This window comes from Prionailurus viverrinus, chromosome F2 (assembly GCF_022837055.1).
Source record: "Prionailurus viverrinus isolate Anna chromosome F2, UM_Priviv_1.0, whole genome shotgun sequence".
Classification (NCBI taxonomy): domain Eukaryota; kingdom Metazoa; phylum Chordata; class Mammalia; order Carnivora; family Felidae; genus Prionailurus; species Prionailurus viverrinus.
In genome coordinates, this window is record NC_062578.1 from 45,521,724 (window position 1) to 45,539,120 (window position 17,397).

A 17,397-nucleotide genomic window follows, 5' to 3' on the forward strand; every position below is an offset into this window, starting at 1 on the left:
TAGATTGCTTTGGGTGGTATAGACATTTTAACAATATTAGTTTTCATCTATGAGCATTGGGTATTTTTCTATTTATGTCATCTTAAGTTTCATTCATCATTATTGTGTAGTTTTCAGAGTACAGGTCTTTTACTTCTTTGGTTTGGTTTATTTCTAGATATTTTATTGTTTTTGGTGCAATTGTAAATGGGATTGATTCCTTAATTTTTCCTTCTGTTGCTTCGTTATTGGTATAGAAATGCAACAGATTTATGGATGAAGTTTCATCATGAAGTCAATGCTTGATTTTTTTTCTGTCCCTTTAAGAAAGGGACATATCTTTAGGATGTTGGTTATACTATTGTACCGGGTGTCTTAAAATGACAATAGCATAAAAATGATTTATTTTACATTACAATTAGTATGTTTTCATTGTCATTTACAGTTAGTGTGTTTTTATACTTTTTGCCTTTTATTATTGAAAATTATAATATAGCATAGTAATTTTATTAAAAACTTACTAGAAATTTTTTATATTTCTAAATCTACAGTTTCTTCTATTTATGTTAGTTCAAGGACATTGTAAAGTGTTAAAATATAGATGATAAATTTTTAATATTCTAATTGGATTTTTTAAAAGGTGGCACTACATGTTGAATTGTTTATTTAATGTGATGTATAAGTCATCTTATTCAAGGTGACCTTTCCTTCAGCTAAAATTTTTATTGGTATTTACACTTACAGCTTCATATGTTTTTTGCTGGTTCAGATGATTAGTTGCAGTGTTCAGTACTTTTACTCTGTTTCTGAGTATATAAACTATCCTTGGTGAAAGCAACTTCAATTTATACTCTGTTTCCATTTTTCTAGATAAAATTTTTGTAACGTTGGTTAAGGGCTGTGGACAAATTAGTTAAGTAGGTATTATAAATCTATGTATTTCATTACTGTAATTAACATTTTTTTTTAGCGTCTATTTATATTTGAGAGAGACAGAGAGAGAGAGAGAGAGCGCACGTGAATGGAGGAGGGGCGGAGAGAAAGGGAGACACAGAATCCAAAGCAGGTTCCAGGCTCTGAGCTGTCAGCACGGAGCCCGATGCGGGGCTCAAACTCATGAACCATGAGATCACGACCTGAGTTGAAGTCAGATGCTTAACCAACTGAGCCACCCAGGCGCCCCTAAATTTTTTTTTTTTTAATTTTTTTTCCAACTTTTTATTTATTTTTGGGACAGAGAGAGACAGAGCATGAACGGGGGAGGGGCAGAGAGAGAGGGAGACACAGAATCGGAAACAGGCTCCAGGCTCTGAGCCATCAGCTCAGAGCCTGACGCGGGGCTCGAACTCACGGACCGCGAGATCGTGACCTGGCTGAAGTCGGACACTTAACCGACTGCGCCACCCAGGCGCCCCTAAATTTTTTTAATGTTTATTTATTTTTGAGAGAGACAGAGACAGAATACGAGTGAGTTAGGGGCAGAGAGAGGGGGAGGCACCGAAGCTGAAGCAGGCTCCAGGCTCTGAGCTGTCAGCACAGAGCCCAACACAGGGCTCCAACACATGAATGGTGAGATCATGACCTGAGGGGAAGTCGGACGCTTAACGGACTGAGCCACGGAGGCGACCCTTCGTTATTGTAATTTAAAAGAGAGTTGGGGGCGCCTGGGTGGCTCAGTTGGTTGGGTGTCCAACTTCAGCCCAGGTCATGATCCCATGCTTTGTGGGTTCGTGACAGCTCAGAACCTGGAGCCTGCTTCGGATTCTGTGTCTCCCTCTCTCTCTCTGCCCCTCCCCTGCTTGCACTGTCTTTTTCTGTCTCCCCAAAATAAATAAATATTAAAAAATGAAAAAGAGAGTTGGAAATTGGTTATTTTGAATAATTTTTGTGGGGAGAAAGAGGGAAAGAGTGTGTTTTGGGGGTACAGAGGGAGATAGGAAGAGAGAATCTTAAGCAGGCTGCACTCCCAGCCTGGAGCCCTATGTGGGGCTTGATCTCATGACCGTGAGATGATGACCTGAGGTGAAATCAAGATTTGGACACTCACCTGAATACTGAGCCACCTAGGCTGCCCTGAAATAATTGCTTTTGATATAGTAGGTAGGCCCTCTTTCATTATATTTGCCTGAATGTTCTCTTAGAAGTCTCTCTGAACAGCATACAAATTTAATAATAGTTTAAAAAATATTACAGAATAAGGTATGGTTTCCCCAGAGTCTTTTGCAGTTCTGCAAACATCCAGCAGGGATCTCCTCTACACCCAGTTTCCATCTGAGTATAATTACTGATAGTGTCTGTGATTATACTGTTTGGGCATTTTGTAGAATATTAGAAAGTGTCTTGAGAGAGTTCTTAGTTGGACACAGATAATGTAATATGATAAAATATTAACCTTATTCATAGTCTAGAAATATTTGGAGGTTGGGCAATGTTTTACAATGTTTTTTATTAAATGGCATAGTAATTGTAAAGTTTAGAATCTTTTACAATGGGCCTTTTAGAGGAAATGTGAAATGCTGAAATTGCACAGTGCCTAAAAATTCTTTGCATACAGTATTGCTCAGAACAAGTCTTTAAAGAGAATGGATGTGGGTAACTTAATTTTTAAGGTTGATCATTTAAGTATTAGAAACATTTTTTTCTCAATCTGTATTTCTTGCCACGTGGTTGACAGTAGGATTTATAGGAATTAATAGGTGTTCACTTTCATTTTCTTTGATAGTAATTAGGTAGGTCCTTTGAAATGAAGTTTTTCTCTAAAAATATGTAATTCTAACTAATGTCTCATTTCTAAAAAATTATTTTTTTCACTTAAAACTGACTTTAAAGGAAATGATTTGACATTGTCAGTTTAATGAATGATAGGGACATGATAGCTTTTTGAAACCATTTGGGAATAGTTTAATACTTTTTTAAGAAATTGATCATCAGTTTATAAGTTCATTGAATGAAAGTATTTTTGAAAATTGAACAGTCTTAAACATGTTTCATTGTAGAACTTATCAGTTAATATAAATCCTAGAGATAGGAAATTCAGTGCTTTATGAATCCAAGGAGTAAAAAATAATAAGGAAAGATAAGTGTTAGGGTTAACTTACTTTAGTATGTTGTTGGAAACCAGTAACTTTGTTTTGTATCCCTGTGTGTTAGCGTTTTATGTTTGAGATGTTTATCTTTTATATTATTGGAACGAATTGGAACTCATTTGTAGTAAGTTCTCTATAGTGGTTCATGTAAAATGTGATGTTATATTGGTTCTTCCTTCAAAGCAAATATACTGTTCAGAAATTTTAAGGAATGCTTTTAAAATTTTTGAGTGTGATCTCGTTTTAAGTATAAACATATGAAGAGTAATGTATGTCATGTACCAAATTTCCTGGGGTGAAAACATTAGCCATACAATTTTCACAAAAGAAAGGGGTACTTTGTAACATTTTAGGATATATTTGGATATCCTTTTTGTGTGTGCATAATGTAAGTTGAAGGCAAAATACAGTTTTGATTGTTTTTGTTGTAATTAATGTTTTTTAGGCATTAAATGATATTAACAGTAATTTACTAATTTTTACAATGTGCACAATACAGGCAGTTTATATTACTAGAAAGTGTGTGCATTTTAGCAGACAATAAAACACTAAATAATAATTATGTTTAGAAACAAAATGTGAAACTTAGAGTTAGTAAGAAGCAGTCATCTTTCAGGGACATGAAAAATACTGTATGTTTAAATCTCTTAATTTGGATTTAGTCAATGTTAAATTGAATAAAAGAAAATGTTGATGTTTGGGAAGTGGAAAAAGACATTGGAACATATTTAGTGTGCAGCTGTTGTAGAGCAAATTGAAACTGACGTATTTCATCCTGTGCTTATTAAAACTTTGTCTCTGTGAACATTTGGATCTTTTCTTTTTGTTTCAGATATTTGGTTTCCAGGCAGGACTGACATCTTTGGATTGTAGGGGATCTTACTGCTTACCTGTACCGATTATTCCCTCTTTCAGCACTGCTCTTTATGTTAAACTTCTGAAACTACCCACATGCTGGTAAGTATTATGTTAAAATATGGCTTATGGCAATTTTCATGTATTATGAAGGGGAAAAAACTCAGTCGTGTCTCTCATGCAAGTGTGTTAGTTTTATACAGAACCTTAGAAAAATATCTGAACTTCTTCTGCCTTTTACTGAGACACTAAAAATCTCTCTTTAATGCCTGAAGTATACTAGATCATAGTCTCTCTTGTGGTACTGTTAACTGTTGTCGGGGTAATAACTGTTAATCCATGTTGGAACTAGAGTAAACTGTTGCTGCTTCATACTGTACTAGTAACTGTAAGGGCAGGTACCTTATTTTTGCCTTTTTAAGAGGATATGGACAAAGATTTTTAAAAGTTGCCATTTAATATCAAAGCCTAAGTATTTGTCACCTAAATAACAATTTCATGTGTATTCATAGGCACTGAGAAAAGTATACCCATAACATAGATTAGACATTTGATATGTCTGTAGTTAATGTATTTTAGATGAAACGGATTTTAGACCATATTTTCATTTGTTTTTAGGTTACTTTATTTGGAGGTCGTATTTCTTTAAATTGAAAGAGGTTTATAGAAAGAAAGCCAGTAGTTATTACTTCTTAAATTTTAGTTGAAAACAAACTTTAATATATTAAAAAGAAAATTGCTTGAAGGTATGAAAAAAGGTTTCAAAACATGAAATATATTCTAGTGAAATAGTTCTACATTTTAAAATTTAGATTACTTTTATTATTTGGATGGAATATATCTTTGCTTTCCCATCCTAATTAGTAAGCTAATTTTTACAGATTGTTAATTTCTATTAGTTATTTATGAAAAGCAACATGACTTCTAGAAAATATATTTTATCTGAAGTACTTCATTTATTAAAAATATATTTCTTTAATAACTTTTAAAATGAAATTTATAAATTGTATTGATCCAGAAAATTAAAAAAATATAGAAGTTGCAGTTAATTAAGTCTTGGAACCAGTTTTTTTTGGTAAAATGAAACCATTATTAAATGATCATTCTTAATTTTCTCTTGATAAGTTTAATTTTGTCCTTAGTCATCCATATTCCACGCGTGTCATATATTATGTTGTATAGAGATTTACTTTTTAACTTTTTATTTGTATATACATAACATGTTGTATTTGAGCCAAATTTTATATTCGAATCTATTAAGAAATACCATGGGATATGTCCCAGTTGGTATGTTGATTATCAACTTTAATAGATGTTTGTAAGTACTGTTATCTCAGTTATGTGCTGATTTATTTATCATTATAATACTGATATTTTTAGAAACGGTGCAATTTACCTTAGAAAATACTTAGCTTTTTTTTAAAGCCAAAATTTTCAAAATGAATTATAGCCTTCATATGAAAAAAATTGAGTATTTAAATAGGCAAGGCTTAGTTTAAGGATGTGAAGGACTTACTGCAAGTATTGTCAAATGTGGTTGAAAATATGCCTGCTGACATCTAGAAGAAAATATTCCATTTAAAATACTAAAAGCATGAGATCACACAATGCTTATATTTGGAAGTAACTTGATTTTTTGTAGTTAAGACCACTTCTGTGATATTCGAGTGATATTTTTCTATGCTTTACATGAGTATTTTGCTTTGAAATAGTTTCTTTATATTATTTTCCATAATTAATAGACCATAAACTATAACTTGTTCTTAGCAACTCTAAATTGAAAGTAATACATGTAAAACTCATTAAATTGATATGTATTTCAGTTAAATGAACTAAGATCCCAGATAAAATATATCATATAGTGCTTGCATTAAATCAAAATCATATGAGAACTGAGAATTTTATTTAACTCATGTAGTGAGTGAGGGTTATTTTAGTAAGGCACCCTGTTTGTATCATTTAATGTCAATTCTGTTCCCAGTATGGTATCTCCCTGCCTCAAATCATATAAGCCGTTTCATTTGAATTTTTAAAAATTATATTCCAGTTTCCTAAAGCACATGTATGATGCTATGTATATTTATATTTATCTATCTATCTACCTACCTACCTATCTATTCAATAAGAGCATATTTACTATAGGCCATGGATTTTAAAACCCTTATACCACACTGAAAAAAATTTTAGTTGGAATGTGTAAGTTAGTAATGGAAATCTAGATTTTATATAAAACAGAAAAATGGTTTTATACTTTTTGTTTAAAAATGTCTAAATTGATGCTAATCATATGTGAAATTTCAGACTAACATTTTAATCATTTTTGCTAATTTTTAGAAATATATGGTTTAAGTAACATTGAAAATAAGTTATTTTTTTCCTGTATGAATGTTCCTGTTAATATATTTTAACAAGCTAACACTAAACTCCAGTTTCTTGGAATTTATTTTTTTCAAAATATTTTGGCCATATTTTATCTTTCTGTATTACACAGTTTCTAAACATAAATAAATATTTCAAAATTTTTTTTTCTTCATTACTTCAAATCAGGTTAACTTTTAATTCTTTTAGTCCCTTAGAACAGGATTAAATTATGTAGCATATAGTGGGAAAGACATAGTGATGATAATATTTAATGACAGAAGTCTTGAGCAGTTAATTCAAATTTTAATTTTTCTCTCTGTTTAGTTATCGGATGTTTAAAAGCAGGCAATAAAGTATTGGTTAAAGGGCAATAAAGTATTATAATGTTATTCTAAGTAGGATTAAGGCTTGGTCTCTTGTAGATACTTTAAAAATTTCTACTGTGGTGATAATGCTTTTAGGCTTCTAGATACATTCTTGGAGTTAACATTTTTTTTTCAGAACAGAGAAACTATAATAAACACATTAACTTTATTTCCAAACTTTTAAATTGAAATACTAATATTTTATGGAAAAGTGCATAAATTATGGTGTTTCATAAGTGAATTGGACCTTTGGTAACCAGCAGAAAGATCAAGGAGCAGAATATTATCAGCATCTCAAAAGCCTCTCTCATTTACCTTCCTGCAGGGTTAACTGTTATTCTGATTTCTAATAATATAGATTAGTGTTGTCTATTCTTGGACATAAATAAAATCATCCAACATATTCTCCTTTTTGACTGGTCTCTGTCACTGAAAGTAATGTTTGGGAGATTCAGACAGCAGAATGTAGTTTTTAGATTGTTTGCTTTTGTCATTATGCAGTATTCTATTACATGAACATTGACCATTTACACATTTTTGATCTGTAATTTTAATTGAAAAATAAGTATCTAAAGTGTGTGTCAATTTATTTTTTATTCCTTTGCCATTTTCCCTTTTCCTTAAGAAGCTTCAGTTGTTTGGGAGATTGGATGTCATTCATAAATATTTTTTGATTTTCTATGTTGTGATAAGCATTGTGGTACATATTGGAATTGGGGAAAGAATACAGTAGAATGCAGTGAGGGTAAGGGATATCCACAGAGCATGAAAACTTAGTCTAGTGGGAGAGGACACTACACACACAAGAAAACATTTGTCTTTCAATGGCAAAATTGAGGCTTAAGCGAAATGTCCTGTTTAAAGAAAGTAGAAAATTTCCCTGCGACATCGTGGTTGGTTTCAGAGAGAAAGTGGCAGTACAATTGGGTTTTATTGGTTGAATTGGGTAGATATCTAGACATCAGGAGATTGTTTGGGGTGCAGAAGTTTCTTTGGGGATAATATTGTCTGAACAAAGTCAAGGTTGGTCCGTTGGATCTGAGAATGGTACTGTGGGAGAGGAATTTGGAAGTCTACTTTTGGGCCTTGACTTGTACATGATTAAGGGTGTCTGAGCTTTTTTTAATCTTAAAAAAAAAAAGGTTAAACTAGTTAATGAAATATTCATTAACCCCATTTATTCCTCACCAGGCTTGTTAAATTGCAATTATACTATAGTCTTAAGTTCATTTTCTCCTATAATTGAGGGTTCAAAAATGTGATCTCATTTATAGAGAGATAGGTGCAACATACTTTGGAAGTTCAGAGAAAAATTATTTTGGCTTAGAAAGTCATGGAGAACGTGAAGATGGTAACTTCTAAGCAGATTATTAAAGAATGGATACGATTCAAAAGAAAATACTTTTTTATATAGTGTTAGGTTGTTAGGTACTTTAATGAAGTTTTCATTAACAACGCTGTGAGCTTAAGATGATATTCTCTGTTATAAACTAAAGCTCAGGGAGGTTACATAAATTGTCCCAAGTCACACAGTGTCTGGGCAAGGAATCTCATGGAAGGTTATCTGATTCTCAAGTCTTTGGTGCCTTTCTTACCTGAAGGTGTGAAGATGTACATTATCTTTTGTTAATCATCTCCAGAGGCTCAGTGTACTTCTTGCCTTGTAGTAAAAGTGGATTTCTATGTATCGAGAGGACAGTTGAGATAATATAGCTAATAAATGTGAACTCTCCTAGTATCTCCTAGTATACAGTTAATAGTATATAGATATTATTGTAATGATCTCATAGAATTGTAGATAATAGGGTTAGGTGGAATCTTAGACATTATCTCAATTTATCAGTCTATGATGCAGCTTTTGATTTATAGTTGTTTTTCCATGGGTTGAACATTTTATCCAGAGAGAGGCAACCAGATTCATTTTTGGGCAGCTCTAGAGTTCTTTATTTTATTGAGTCAAAATCTGCTTTCATGTTTCTTCTCTTTCCTAATTATTGCTTATATGTGTCATGAGTCATTTTCATAGACATAAGGAGGTGGGAAAACACGTTTCTTTACAAGATTGAGGGATCCCTCTAAGTACCCATTCCTTATTTAACACAGTGGCAAATGTCTTGGTTTTGGCTCATGAAGTTATTGAACAGTTCCTTTGTTTGAGGAAGGTGTTGCTGGGAATCTGTGTTTGAGTTCAGTGTTAATTAGGAAATTTGGCATTAGTGGGCTCATGGTAATTGACGTGGTGTGTAAAGGCTAAGAGAACAGATACTGATCTTTTTGCCTCCCTGAAACAAAAACTGAAGCAGCCATTTTCCTGCTTTAGCTCAGAATAACACTAGAATAAATGCTTTAAGCTTTAATGGAGGCTAGGCCCTTCAAGATAAAAAAAAAAAAAAGCCAATATTTATCAGCAAACATAGAGGATAAGTAACCCACCCTACAGGGCTCAACATCACGTTGCTCAACTGCCCTGTTCTTTATAATACCACAGTTTGAACCTCAAGAACATAGAGTTGGGGTTTTTAATACCCCTGGAGATAGAGGTTTTTAATTCCCTTTGTTCCAGAGCTATGATTATTTTCATCTGCTTTTGTGACAAATACTGTCTTGAACAGAATGTCTTAAAACTGGTAAGACTTAGTTGGGATGCTACCTCCACTTGAGTGGCAGTAGCCTGATTGTCAGCTTCAGTTCTTGGATCTGGAACGTGCTTTCATGGAATATTTTGAACTGAAAAGAAATCCTTTCATCATCTATTACAATCTTCTCATTTCAAAGATGAAAAGACTGAGTCCGGGAGAGTTCAAATTACTTAACCTAAGACCACACAGTAAATATCAGTGCTTCAGTGTGATCCTCCCTTTCTTGATTCAGGGCTCCTTCAACTGTACCACACTACTTAAAAGTTATTATTATTATTATTTTAACTTATGTATGATAAAATATACAAAACAGAAAGTTTACCATTTTAACCATTTTTAAGTGTACAATTCAGTGGCATTAAGTATATTCACATTGTTGTACTACTGTCACCACCTTTCATTTACATAAATTTTATCTTTTGTACCCATTGAAACAGTAAATTCCCATTACTCCTTACTTTTAGTCCCTGATAACTTTTTACTTTCTCTCTGTATGAATTTGACTATTCTGGGTACTTAATGTAAGTTAAATCATTAAATATTTGTCCTTTTGTGTCTGACTTGTGTCACTTAGCATGAAGTTTTCAAGATTCATCCATGCTGTAGCATATGTCAGAAATTTTTCTTTCTTCCCCCTCTTCCTCCCTCGTGTCCTCCCTAACTTGCTCCTTCCTTCTCTCTCTCCTTTCATCCCTCTCTCCCTTTTCTTCTAAATTCATTCCATTTTAAGGTTGAAAAATTCCAATGTATGTATATACTTTATTTATTCATCCATCAGTGGACATCTGGGTTATTTGCACCTTTTAGCTATTGCCAAGTGGTGCTTTCAACGTGGGTGTACAAATGTTTGAGTTCCTGTCTTCACTTCTTTTGAATATGTACCTAGAGGTAGAATTGCTGGATCATATGGTAATTGTATATTTAATTTCATGACAAACTACCATTTTGTTTTTCACGGTGGCTGTCCCATTTTACATTTCCACCAACAATGCACAAGTGTTCCAATGTCTTTACATCTTTACCAACACTCATTATTTTAGGTTTTTTGATAATAGTCGTCCTAAAGAACATAAAATGGTGTTTCATAGTAGTTTTGATTTACATTTCTCTAACAACTAGTGATATTAAGCATCCTTTCAATTGCTTATTGACCACTTGCGTATCTTCTTTGGAGGAATATATATTCAAATTTATTGCTGCTATTCAGATTATTTTTGTTGTTGAGGTGTAGGTGCTTCTTAGGAATTCTCTATACTAAATTTTTATTATGTATATGGTTTGCAAGTTTTTTTCTCCAATTCTATGGGGAAACATTGCTTTTTAATGTTAAGACTCTATCTTAATCTAACTCCCAAACCAGAAACTTAGTTTACCTCTTCTATAAATCTTGTGCTTTTTGTCTTAAAACATTATCATTTACATTTGACACAGTTTTTTGTAAAAACTGGTATAGCTTGAGCAAGTAAAAAGTGATCAAATGCATATTTGGAATAGTTCTTACTTTGGGGAGGAGGAAAAAGGTAAACTTGTTAGAATTCTTTGTGTTTACAAGTTTATCTTCACAGTAATTTTTGCTTTTACCGTTTACAGAGATCGCTAACTTAGATTGGTTTTTCTGCAGAAAGATTTTATAACTTTCTACATTGTGGGGAGATCTTTTCCCGCTTAATTTCTTCTCTTACCAAAAAAAAAACCCAAACAAACATGTTTTAGGGACGCCTGGGTGGCTCAGGTGGTTAAGCATCTGACTTTGGCTCAGGTCATGATTTCATGGTTTGTGGGTTGGTGTCCCGCATTGGACTCTGCACTAACAGTGTGGAGCCTGCTTTGCCTCTCCCCTGTTCATGCTCTCTCTCCTTCTCTCTCAAAATAAACAAACTTTATATGAGAAAAAACAACAACACGTTTTAAAGATACTTATCTGTCTTCAAAACTTACAGGGCTTGACCATCTATAGACTGATGTTATAGACCACTTTAATAATACTAAATAGAATGAAAATTAAAGCAAATGCACAACTGATTAAATCAAAATGATTTTCATCGGATTAAAGCAAATGCACAACTGATTAAATCAAAATGCTTTTCATCCAGGATGGGCTTCAGGAGGATGTAGGTCTCAGAACCAGTAGGAAGATTGGGATATTAGTACCTATTTTAAAACGAACTTGTAAATACCTCCTGGTTCTCACATATCTGGGCTGATACATATATGTGTGTGTATGTGTATATATATTTGTGTGTGTGTGTGTGTGTATGTTGTGCGTGTATATATGTCATGTCAAATTCATAAGGATAGGCTTCATCACTTTTTTTAAAATAAGCAATTGTGCTTATTAATGGAAAACAGGAGTGTTTTTAAAACTACAATAATATTAAGGGAATTCAAAATTATTTTTGTGAGCATTATTCATTAAAGAGATACTATCATAGGCCTAGTGCTCGCACTTGTTCGATTTGAAATCTAAGAGAATACTGAAATATAGCTCTTTCAGTAAGTTAATTCAGCCAAAGCACTTAGAGTTCTGATTATGAGATTATTTCTCTAATGGTGGATGTTAACATTAATTTCAACAATCTGGTGAGTATATTTTAACAAACCCAAGCAGATAAAACACTGTTCTGTGTATGGTCACAGAGCTAGACACTTCAGGGTAGACTGAGATTCCTATAAATCCAGCATTGTTTAGCTGTGTCAGATCCTCTTGAAAGGGACATGCATTGCTGGTGCAGGTTTCCGCTTTAAAGGCAGATAAATCAGTATGATTCATTCATCAAAATAAGATTCAAACTCATCAAAATGTGTTAATGCCTGCTGAAATTGTGCCTCCACACAATGGCTCTACCGTTCTTAAGATTTTCTAGGTCTTTTAAAGAAGCTTAAGGCAGTTGAGAAGGAGAATTACAGCAATCGTTATTTGTCTTAGGCTCAATTCATGCATCCATTTCACATCCAAACTTGAATTTCCTTAGAAAATGCTCTTTATTGTTGTTCTGAAGCTTTAGATTGGGCACTTAAGAATCTACTGTCTTTTGAGACAGGGTGTTAAGTCCAAATTTTACTGCCTTACAAGAAACAAAATATGCATTTTTTATTTGATTAGTCTTCACATTTACAGAGAGTTAAGCATGATCATAATGAAAATATCTTATCCTGGTAAATTTCTCCATGATATCATATGGTAAATTTGATTTGGGAAATACATAGTGCAAATTGTTCTTGTTTCAGCTTTCTCTTTTGATTTGGATAACTTGTTGAAATAGCTTCCCCCTTCCCTCCACCCTGCTTTTGTATTACAGTTAACTCCCTTTGTAAGCTCAGTTTCAATCAAACTTCTTAAAGCAAGTGGCTAGGTCTTATTAGTACTATCTACTAAGGTGGAATAATTTTATTTGAGCTGTATTCTCAGGTCAGGTATATAACAGTGTGGACCACATGCCAGATGGCTCTGTGCATGATGTAACTTAAGTCTTTTATAGGATTCTGTGTTTTGTGACTTGGGATATACTTGCATGGTCTTGTTAATGTAACCACCTTCCCATTATTAAGCATTTCCTTGCATATTTCTTAGAACTTTTCTTTGTTTTGCTCATATTTTTTGGTTTTGTCCTTTATTAACTTTTTCATGATTCTTTCATATGCTTATCTGTCTGGGTGATTAAAACAGGGAAGGATGACAAGAAAAGACAGGGTGCATATGTTCTTGTTTTGTGAACAGTGTTCCGCATTCAGTTGCAATTTTTGTTCTTAAAACTCCATTGAGTTTGTCCACTGTTTGTTTGCCTTTTTGCACACTTGATACTGTTCTATGTTCATTCATTCAGGTCTATTTTACAGATAAGTGACAAATGTCCAGTATGTGCCAGACACTCTCTGCAAGGCCTTAGCTATGGAGATACACCAATAAACAAAATTGGCGAAATGCCTGCCTTTATGGCAGTAGAAAATACACATTCTATAAGTTAAGGGAATATTAAAATGAGAAAAATTGGTTTAAGTGGCAGTGTATATTGTCTTTTATAATCTAATTTCATAAAATTGACCTTTTTACTGTCTTAAGTCTTGTAAGGAGACGTTTACATAGGTTTTTTTTTTTTTAACATTTATTTACTTTTGAGAGACAGAGACAGAGCACAAGCGGGGGAGGAGCAGAGAGAGGAGACAGAGAATCCAAAGCAGGATCCAGGCTCTGAGCTGTCGGCACAGAGCCCGAGGCAGGCTTGCACTCACAAACCATGACCTGAAGTTGGATGCCTAACTGACTGAGCCACCCAGTCACCCTAGGTTTTTTTCTTTTTTTCTTTTTCTTTTTTTAATTTTAATTCCAATATAGTTAACATTTGGTGTTATATTAGTTTCAGGCATATACGTAGTTTTTGATTGCATAATATTTTTGAATTAGTCTATATTTTTCTGTCTAATTTTGTTAATGATTCATATTTGAACTGAAAACCATTTAATTAGTGGTGGATTGGGAGACCTGGGTGGCTCAGTCAGTTAAGCGTCTGACTTCTGCTCAGGTCATGATCTCACAGTTCATGGGTTTGAACCCTGTGTCAGGCTGGTTCTGTGCTGACAGCCCAGTGCCTGGATCCTGCTTCAGGTTCTGTGTGTCCTTCGCTCTCTGCCCCTCCCCAAGCAGTGCTCAGTTTTTCTCTGTCTCTAAAATATTCTAAACTATTTTACTCCTTTCATACATATCTTTGTCTTATTAATGCATATACATACAGTGAATAGTGTATACAGTGAATAGTTTTAGATCTATGTGGATTAAGACCCAAGGTTAGTCCCCAGTACCGTTAGTGAGGGAGTGTCTTTAAAAGTTGGCATTAGTTTGCATTATAAGGAAGGCATCTTCCATAGGAGTAGGCTTGCTAACTTGTATTTTCTTTAATAAACAGATTTGTTCAGGTGTACTTTACATAGCGTAAATTCACTCATTTCAGGTATGTAAATACAGTGATTTCTAGCACCTTAATTGAGTTATGCAGCTGTTAACCATGAATCAGTTTTAGAACATTTTCACCCTCCCAGTAAGTTTGCATGCTCATTTACAGTTAATCCCCAGCTCCAGCCACAGGTAACCACTTTCTTTGTAAATTTATTTTTTATGGCATGTGAATAGAATCATACAAAATGTGGTATCCTGTATCTGGCTTCTTTCACTTAGATAATGTTTTTGAGATTCATCTTTGACATAGCCAGTAGCTAATTTGTTTTTCATTCTACATCTGTATGTGGCTTTCCTTAACCGAGTAAAATATATTCAGGCTTGCAAATAACTATCCATACCCTTATTCAGAAATGTTTAAATTCCAGAGTTGTATGTATGGCTTTCAAACCTGGTTACAGTTGTTGCTACAACTATGACTTGGGATGTTCTGAGAATGTCCTTTGTGTCATTCGCCCCTTCTTCAACATCAAATACATAAAAGCTTTTGCATAATTTTTGTGATAATTGCTTTAAAACTTATTTAAATGTAGAATTTAACTCCTATCAGGGAGATGAATAGCTGGCACTGGGTCTTTTATTAATAGAATTTAAATCTTTGGTAAGTTAATTCTTTTGAAATTGCCTAGTCTTGTTATTATAGGACTTTATAATTTTCTCATCTTGATTGGTTTTATTCTTTATAATTGCCTTAATGGTCCAGGACCTAGCATATAATTGATTTTTAATAAATGTTAATTAAAATGAACCCAAGTAGAATTTAATAATTCTATAAACATTTTTAGATCAGCTAACATAAACTTTGAAGACATTAGAAAAAAGTACAAGTATACTAGGTCATAATAATGTTTAAGGAAGAAAAGGTAGGTATATTTTCTTTTTGTTCATCTTCAATTTTTTAAATAAATGATTAGCTTTAATATTGTAAAGCTAATATTCTAGCTTCTGAAGAGAAACATAAGTTAAATGTGCCATTCTTGAATATCTTAAATTTTTTATCCTAATAAGTGCAAATATTCAGATATGAGTGCTCTTGGAGTTTCTGTTTCTAGAGATTAGTCATTTAGTCTCATGATGATCTTTATTTTTTGGGGGAGGAATAATATTTGAAGGTGAATACTTAATTTTTCATACTTAATTTCTCAAAATATTCTTTTATAGAATCCCTATGAGTAATGAAAAAAATCACAAAAGTATTTACAGGTCTGGCTACACCTGAAAATACTAGGTAGAACTGTACCAAGCTTTCATATTACTTTAGAGTTGTGTAGGATGTAGTTTATAAGGTGCCCTGTAATGGATTATTACATGAAGTATACCACTGTTCTCATTAACATAGTTCTCATATTAAAACTAGAGTATAATTTAAATATAGCAAAATTCAACAATTTTATGTGTACAACTCAATGATTTGTGACAGATATATATACTCATGTGGCTGCCAAACTTCTTTCTGGTCCCACTGCAGTTAGTCCCTTTCTCTTTTCCTGGAGTGCGTCAACTTTTGGTGAGAACAGTTGGCTCATAATAAGGGGTAATGCCGGTGTCGATTCAGGGGTTGACTGGTTAGCATGTTAGCTGGTAGACTCACTATTCCTTGCTTTGTTGTTCCATCCTTCACCCAAACTCATCAGACAACTGATTCTTTTCAGTAGGGCTTGTGGGATTTCTCTAGGCCACTGTGTGGCCAGAGACTGAGTCTCATAGCATTTTCAGTTGCATAAGAAAATATTTTGTAAACAGATTTTATATATACGCATTCACATATTTTGAGTTCATTGAGTGAAATCAATGAAGGTAGTATTTTTTTAAAGCATAGTTTAAGAGAGTAATAAAAGAAAAATAGAAACCTAATTTTAACATGTGAGATATCATAGGACTCTAAAGTATTTTAAGTGACAACAAGCACAGTAGTCTAAATCTTTAACAAGATTAAAACTTTTTAAAAACTTATTTTACTGTTCTCTGTATTTCATTTAATTTATTTACAGCCTTGTATTTGTATCAGGGTGAAAAATTGACCTAAATTGCATTTGCAGTCTCAACTACCAGTTTGTTCATATCAGAAAGAATAGTTTTATTGTGTAAATCCCTGTATTTATTTATGTTTCTTTTGGAGAGTTGGGAAGTAGAGAATAGACATAAATCTAGGCTTTACCGATTATGACTGTTTTCCCTCCAAAGAGGTCATTGATTTTTCTGTGAATTTATCTTGATTGAATGATTTTTAATAACACATCTTAAAGTGAAAAAATACTACCTCCTAAGTAATCTTTATAGGAGTAATAGTCTAGAATCTTAAATTTAATAAATAACATGATTGTTATTTAAATTGCTATTACACTTAATAAATAACATGAACATGTTTTCATCAGATGTTCTGTTGTCTCTCTTAGTACTAACTTTTAAGCCTCTGCTTATGCTGTTTTGGGATTTATTTTGGTTAATTTCAACACTTTGCAACATTTTAGCTATAATTTTCAATTATGAAATTGTAAATCTTGTCATTGTATTAATGATTTTTTATTTTACTATATAAAGTACATTTACTTAGAATATTAATGCATTCTTGTTTGAAAAAAATTCCCTTGAAAGAACAGTTTTTATAATTTAACAGTCCTCTCAGGCTTTATTTTTTGTCATGTTTTGATTCTGATCTTATAATGTGTTTAAATGACCAATTGAAAAATACCTACTTTAAGTTTTTAGAGTGTATGTGTATGGGATTAAAAAGACATGAAAAAACACTACTATAGGTAAATAACATCTGTCTTTATATCAGTTAGATGTTTCTCTTTGATTTTTTTTAAGTGCATGAAGAGCATGCAACACATGTTAACAACCAGAGAGTGTTGGTCCAATGAGAACAGGAGGTTTTCTTTGATTTTCCTGGTGGAAAACTTGATATTTTCCACATGGAATTTTATGATCAGTTGGGTGTGAAGTTGTATGGGCAAATAGGATTCGTCTCTTTCTCTTGTTAAAAGTTTTAAACTTAGTAAAATTGTTTAGTGATACCCAAATGAACATATAAAATTCATTCTTAGATTATTGACTTTAAATTTGATTTTTGGATATTGGGGAATATTATTACAAGACCTACATACATCTCTTTCTATGAGAAGAATTATGCTAGTTTTTCCCCAGTATTTGGTTTTGTC

General features: G+C 32.9%; 1 protein-coding gene across 12 annotated transcripts in view; it reads left to right on the top strand.

Moving 5' to 3' along the window:
- Window positions 1-17,397, top strand: part of VPS13B (vacuolar protein sorting 13 homolog B) — an 843,987-nt gene that overhangs the window by 158,033 nt on the left and 668,557 nt on the right. For all 12 annotated transcript variants that reach the window (XR_007148665.1, XM_047842688.1, XM_047842692.1 and 9 more), the window contains one exon: window positions 3,898-4,022. Coding sequence is in view for 11 of the 12 variants with exons in the window: in XM_047842688.1 (XP_047698644.1) it covers window positions 3,898-4,022 (125 nt within the window). In the remaining variant the exon portion in view is untranslated. The remainder of the gene's footprint in view (window positions 1-3,897; window positions 4,023-17,397) is intronic.